Source organism: Apis dorsata, unplaced genomic scaffold, assembly GCF_000469605.1.
Source record: "Apis dorsata unplaced genomic scaffold, Apis dorsata 1.3 scaffold_87, whole genome shotgun sequence".
Classification (NCBI taxonomy): domain Eukaryota; kingdom Metazoa; phylum Arthropoda; class Insecta; order Hymenoptera; family Apidae; genus Apis; species Apis dorsata.
Genome location: NW_006263385.1, coordinates 326,303 through 333,646, shown reverse-complemented (window position 1 = coordinate 333,646; position 7,344 = coordinate 326,303). Strand labels below are relative to the sequence as shown.

The following is a 7,344-nucleotide window of genomic DNA, read 5'->3' as shown; positions in this document are numbered from 1 at the left end:
TTTTTTTTTTTTTTTTTTTTTTTTTTTTTTAGAAAATAATATATAATTTTCGTAATTTTTACATTGTTTAATTAAGATTCGATTGGATTTGGAAGGAGAGAGGGTTGCATTATTGATTATAATAATCGAATTCGTGATCGAGTTATATTGGGATATTGATTGGAAGGAAATAATAGGGAAACTCGAGTAAACAGGTTCGTGAATTATTCGTTTAATATTCCGTTAAACGGAAACATGTTCCTTGAGTATAAGTGGAATCAGGCCTCGTAAAGTCAGACACGTGGCACGCGCTTCAATCATCTCCAATATTCGCGAATCTTTAATCTTTTAGACCTTCAACGTTCCTTCAACGTGTATATATATTTCACGCTTGCGTTTCAAATCATTGTCTGCTGAAAGGAAAAGGGCGGAAATCGACCTATTTTTTCTTCGAAAAAAAAAAAAAAAAGAAAAGAAAAGTTACCATCCTCCTTCCAATACAAATAAATTCCTCAGAATTCGTATATCTAAACATAGCAAACTTAAAATAACAACTTCCAGGAACTTGTTATTATCATTACTATTATTATTATTATTATTATCATCATCGCAATTACTCCAATCAAATTGTTTTAAATTACACAGAAAAATATAAAACGCGAGAGAGAGAAAAGGAAAGAAAAAAAAATTACGCGAATAAATTAAAAAAAAAAAAAATACTTAAAGAGCGGTCGAAATAGGAATAGTTTAGAAAAAAAGAAAAAACACGATACACGCAACTTTTAACGCCTCGATTTCAATCCGAATAGGAGTAAAAAAAGGAGTAAAAGAAGGAGCGAAAAACTGAAAAATTCGTGGGGGAGGGGGCATTAAAATATCGGTCATAGAGCGCGGATCGAGAGGGCATGATACAACGTGGCGGCTGTCCGAGGCAATTTATTTCGACGGAACAAGAGTCGACACACACCGCTTGTTAAAATCGAGTTGACGAACGCGTACCTTTGTGTCTGTATCATTTGGATCAATAGAGAGAGGCTGCGAGGAGCATTCGTCGCTCCACGTCCGTTCGCCTTCCATCCATTTTCGTGATTTTTCGCCCACCCCTCCCCCAAATCACCATTTTCAAGATATCGAATCGATACTTTTGCATTCTGAATTTCGTTGAATTTTTGAGATCGGGTGGAAAATGAGATCAGTTTGGAAGAAAAATTACGTACGAACAGATTTCTCGATATCGAGATGAGGATTTTCATAAAGAGTAAAATTATGATTATTTTTAATCGTACGTTAAAAATGGAATTCAAATTGAAAAGGAAATTTCAAGTTTCGATATTTTTCGAATATTTTTGTTCCCATTATTTTCTATAATAATTCCATTAATTATAGCTTATTCGTTCGCGAAGACGAATTAGGGGATTCTTGGAACAATTTGATAGTAATATTCGAGGGGAAAGAAATTATTTTTCCAATGTGACGATTCCAATGTTCGCTTCGAAACCGATTCTGATCGTTTAATAATCGTGACGGATTATAATAGATAAAAAGAAAATAAATACATCCGATTCGAATCACGAAGAGAATCGACTCGAATATGATATTCCCTCGACGTCGAGAACCACTGGCTACGCGCCAATCTATTTCACTTATTTCCGCGACACGTTCGGTATTGCAATCACCGTTTCGAGTCGACGAGAGGTCGAGACAATTTACTGCACTGCGGCTAGGCAAAATCTTCTCCTGCAACGAGTGACAATTATCGCATCGCGCGCACACGTGTATCCAATCGATCGATTATAACAATTTCTGCATCGAAATTCACGAGCAAATTCGAGACCGCCACAAAATTGATAAACTTTCGCTTTCGTTTAAAATATTCGAAGATCGCATCGATTGATCTTTGAAAATAATTGGCGGATGCAATTGTGCAAAATATATAATAATGCAAAAATTGATGAATCATGAAAATAATTCGTCTCATTCTCGGAAAAGGAAACGGAACAGAATAATCTCCAATTAACGTAATAATTATTCGAGACGATATAACCGTCGTGAAAATTTCTTCGTTAAATATAATATGCGTATTTAATATTTATAAAATAGTTGTGGTCTAATCTAAAGAAAAAGAGAAGGCTATTGACAAGAGAAGAAACCATTTGAGAAATTGTATGTGATGATCCAGATGATAGTAAAGGCATATGGATGCGAATCGAGTTTCCTTCGTTGTCTTTTTATCGAAAGGGGCGCGACCCTTTCCAACTTCCTCGAAAACCACCCCACTTTAAGTTTCAGAGATTTTATCGTTGCGTTAGTACGTCATTTGTATGCGTTCAGACATTCGCGAGTAAACGAGATTACGGTCTGCTTCTCACTGTGGCGAGAGACCATCTCGAGTATAGTTTCTTGAATATTCCCTCTCGTTTCCCTCGAGTGGTGATCCCACACCACCACATTTAATTTAAATTCCGCAGAGACGCGTGCAAACAACCGTGATTGTTCGATAAATTGATACGAGATGGGTAAGGAAAGGGACGAGAATAACAAGCTTCGTTTTTTACCCTCCCATTTACCCATAATTTTATTTGACTATTATTTATATTCCAAAAGTTTACTTAACGTGCCGTTTCAACTAATTTAATTTGCGTTTTAATTAAATTCAATTTAATTCTAATTATAATTTCAATCGTATCATTTTATCGTATATTTTTGATTAATAATAAATAATAAATTTTAACACTGGTCCATATTTTATATACTCGAAATTTAACATTTTCTTTTCTATATACATAATTTTCCCAAATTAGATCGAAATTAGATTCCAAGGTAATTCGTAATTTTCTGGAAAAGAGAAGGAAGATGAATACGGTTCCCCATTCGCAATAGAGAACGATGATTAATTTCAGGAGGATCGTATGAGCAATTTTCAGTGGCACGCCTTCGAACCGGAAACGATCGGTTTATCCAAACGCGAACGAATCGAGGACGTTCTCTCGAAAATTAGACTGAATCTGTTGGCCAGCGTGCCGTTTCATCCTAAAGTTTCCCAAAACTTAATTTCGCTCGTCTCTGTATTTTCATAACCGATTTCAACAACACGTGGCCGCCCGAACGCGAAATCGAAAATCGTTTGATAGATACCAGTTTGTTTTTCGACAATATTGCTCCAAGATATATTGCGGCAATATGGTAACGAAAATGGATGGAAGGCTAACGAGAATAAAACTCGTGAAATTACCAATTTTTCTATTCCAAAGATTCTCGAAATTTTGAACAGACGTGTAAACTAGAAAATTTTGAAATTTTCCAATAGAATAAATGGAATGCTAAAAAGATTCCTAAAATTTATAATTTTAGAGGATGTGTAAATTTTTAGAGGAGAATACCCTTAAAATATCCTCGAAAATTCTACGTAACTCGACTTTAATAACAATTTAATATTTCCATCTCGTGAAATATTTAAAAAAAAAAAAAAAAAAAAAAAAGAGAGACGAAAGAACAAGTTGTAATTTCGAAAATTACATTATCACAAACCAGATCGTCGAATTCAATCACCAGGATTTATTTTTTTTAATTTAATTTAAAAACGCCAACCATTATTCTACCCCATCGATTATTTATTTTGTATTATTTTTATCTGTTTTTTTTTTTACATATATCTCATCTCATGTTTTTTTTATCATCTCATTTTTTACAGCATGGCCGCTCAGACTCGTACAGGGTCGCAACGTTACCAAAAATTCGCGACGACAACAAAACGGCCGACGGGATGTACAAGGTATTCACAGCGGTACTTCCGGTCCGCGGTGGCTCTCTCCATTTGTTATTTCTCGCAATTCCCCTTCCACCTCTTTTCTCTCTCCGGGGCTTGCTTCATGGACGACATATTTTCTCCGTCTTCGAATCTCTTCTGCAATCATTCTCTTTCCACCCGCGGAGAATCAATCTTTCTCTCTCTCTCTTTCTCTTTCTCTCAACTAACCACTTTTCGTCATTTCGCTCTAACGATCACGACAGATTCCCTCGTAATATCTCTCTATTCGAAATTCATCTAAAAATACCACTTTACGTGCTTTTTTTTTTTTTTTTTAATATTCTTTTTAGTCAGACACTTTTGTCAATCTTCTTTTTCTCTATTCAACTAAGGGGAATGCTCTATTTTTCAACGAGTGTTATTCTTCTGCACAATGCGTAATACTCGTATTCGATGTGACTTTAAATTACTAACACGTTTCATCGAAGTATCGCGTCGTGTTACGATGCTATGTTATTTTTCTTATGATAAAATATCTCGTAATAAATTTCTTTATTTTTTTTAAAAATCTTTTTTAATCCTCTATTGCATGAATTTTTATGAGTTGGAAAAAATATATAATTGCTAGTCCATTTAAAAATGGAAGTGTGGTCATGAAATAAATAATAACAGCATTCTTGTTTTTTAAAACATTGACGGGTGCATCTCTGTATTTTGCTTTTGAAGTTTAAATTAATATTATATTAAATTATTGTTTAAGTTAATAATAATATTAAATTTAAGTTAAATTTAAATTAAGTCCCCCCATTTGGGAACGGAATGCAATAGAGGGTTAATTCTTCCTCATTTCTGACGATAATCACTAATTACTGTGATATTATAATCTGTATTTCTTACAATTCTTCCAGATTTCTTCATTTTTATCTATTATTTTTCTTTCTTTATCACTTCTTTGTTTGTTTGTTTCTTTCTTTCTTTCTTTCTTTCTGGTGGTCGGTACTAACTGCGTATACTATTTCTTTCACACAATATATATGACTAATACTTTGTATTATTCGTTATGACACTAATTACTTAACACGTTTTACGAAGCATTGTGTGTATTATTGTTATATTACGATATTGGAATTCATTTTTGGATGAATTTCATTTGTCGATTGCTTGGGTGTATTTAAGGTATATATTTAAGGTGATTGATTAATCTCGTGACAATTCTACGTTTATATGTACGTTTCACGAAGATATGATTAATATTCTTGCGATTAATCCAAGGTCTCCAAGGTATTTTAATTACGTAAAATACGTTCTATTCATATCTATGTAGAAATATGGTATTAGGATGGAGAGTAATTTTTAACGATGATCTAATATCTCGTTCTTGACCCTTATTCTTTAATGATAAAACTTTTCTTCTTAAAACGAAGATTTGTTAGAATTATAAACGATCGAAATGTTGAAAAACTTCGAGAAGATTTTTCCCTTCCTAAAAACAATATTTTTTTATTATAATATTCTCGAAGAAGTATGATACTTTGAAATTCTTTGAAGCTTTGAACGCTCGCTTTTGTACATTTAATCTCTGTCATCTCCATTAATTACTTATTAATATCCCTCAACAATTGATTCCTTTACCTCGATATTCCAAATTTTGTCCGATCGATGAAAATCGATCGTTCGATCTCAACTCTAACCATTCGTCTCTTTTTTCTTATTTTTGCGAAACAGTCGCGGCGGAAGAATCCAAAGCGGAGGACGGACAATTTAGAGGACCTGAAACAGGAGTTGGACATTGACTTCCACAAAATTACACCCGAGGAACTGTATCAAAGGTTTCAGACGCACCCCGAAAACGTAAGTTGTTTTCCATTGTTCTTAAACCGGGTTGAAGAGGAGGAGGAATAGGCTTCGCATCCCTTTCCAAAATACAACAACAAAGATAAAAAAAAAATCCTCCATTCCTAGAATAATAATTGATCACCGCTGAGAACAGATCTCTCTCTCTCTCTCTCTCTCTCATTCTTTCTCTCTTCGCCATCGAGTCCAGCGCCTCGATCGATCGGGTTATTTAAAGCTCTCTCGAGTATCATCGCTGACACGAAATTCCTGATGTCCCTTATTTAGCGAAGCCTATAATCGTGGGACGCCAATGCATTCCTCCCTCCTTAACCCCTTTCTCGCCGATTTGAATCCAAACGAGCGAGATATCAACGGGAAGGAAAATATTTTTCATTGCGACGAGAATAATAATAACAGTAATATAATTAACGATGGATCGGACGGTTGCAGGGCCTCAGCCACGCGAAGGCGAAAGAGAATCTGGAGAGGGACGGTCCAAACTCGCTGACGCCACCGAAACAAACGCCGGAATGGGTGAAATTCTGTAAAAATCTGTTCGGCGGTTTCGCGTTGCTGTTGTGGATCGGCGCGATCCTCTGCTTCATCGCGTACTCGATCCAAGCGTCGACGAGCGAGGATCCGAACGACGACAATCTGTACCTGGGCATCGTGTTGGCGGCGGTCGTTATAGTGACGGGTATATTCTCGTATTACCAGGAGAGCAAGTCGAGCAAGATAATGGAATCGTTCAAGAACATGGTACCCCAAATCGCGATCGTGATCAGGGAAGGCGAGAAACTGACGTTGAAGGCCGAGGAGTTGGTGCTCGGGGACGTGGTCGAGGTGAAATTCGGCGATCGTATACCGGCCGACATCCGTATCATCGAGTCAAGGGGATTCAAGGTGGACAACAGCTCGTTAACAGGTGAATCGGAGCCCCAATCGAGATCCCCGGAGTTCACGAACGAGAACCCGTTAGAGACGAAGAATCTCGCCTTCTTCTCGACAAACGCCGTTGAGGGAACCGCGAAAGGAGTGGTGATCTGCTGTGGCGATCAGACAGTGATGGGAAGGATTGCCGGCCTGGCATCCGGCCTTGATACTGGTGAAACGCCGATCGCTAAGGAGATTCATCATTTCATCCACCTGATCACGGGGGTAGCCGTATTCCTCGGTGTAACCTTCTTCATCATAGCCTTCATACTCGGTTACCATTGGCTCGACGCTGTCATCTTCCTGATCGGTATAATCGTTGCCAACGTGCCGGAGGGTTTGCTGGCCACCGTCACCGTTTGCCTCACGTTGACCGCGAAACGGATGGCCTCGAAGAATTGCCTGGTGAAGAATCTCGAGGCGGTCGAGACGTTGGGCTCGACCTCGACCATCTGCTCGGACAAGACGGGCACCCTCACCCAGAATCGTATGACCGTTGCCCACATGTGGTTCGACAATCAGATCATCGAGGCCGACACAACCGAGGATCAATCCGGATTGCAATACGATCGCACGAGTCCCGGCTTCAAGGCGTTGGCCAAGATCGCCACGCTGTGCAACCGCGCCGAGTTCAAAGCCGGCCAGGAGGACAAGCCGATCCTGAAGAGGGAGGTGAACGGCGACGCGTCCGAGGCGGCCCTGTTGAAATGCATGGAGCTTGCCCTCGGCGACGTGATGGGTATAAGGAAACGTAACAAGAAAGTGTGCGAGATCCCGTTCAACTCGACCAACAAGTACCAGGTCTCGATCCACGAGTCGGACAATCCGGACGACCCTAGGCACCTGCT

At 38.2% G+C, this 7,344-nt stretch overlaps 1 protein-coding gene and 1 long non-coding RNA gene across 2 annotated transcripts in view; one reads left to right on the top strand and one right to left on the bottom strand.

Moving 5' to 3' along the window:
• The window catches only part of LOC102670609 (sodium/potassium-transporting ATPase subunit alpha), a 123,004-nt gene that overhangs the window by 101,708 nt on the left and 13,952 nt on the right, over nt 1-7,344 (top strand). Inside the window, exons 2-4 of the mRNA XM_006611329.1 lie at nt 3,671-3,751; nt 5,453-5,578; nt 6,014-7,344. Of these exons, the coding sequence (XP_006611392.1) occupies nt 3,671-3,751; nt 5,453-5,578; nt 6,014-7,344 (1,538 nt within the window). The remainder of the gene's footprint in view (nt 1-3,670; nt 3,752-5,452; nt 5,579-6,013) is intronic.
• The window catches only part of LOC116185034, a 14,252-nt gene continuing 11,995 nt past the window's right edge, over nt 5,088-7,344 (bottom strand). Inside the window, exon 3 of the long non-coding RNA XR_004149748.1 lies at nt 5,088-5,098. This is a non-coding gene — a long non-coding RNA (uncharacterized LOC116185034). The remainder of the gene's footprint in view (nt 5,099-7,344) is intronic.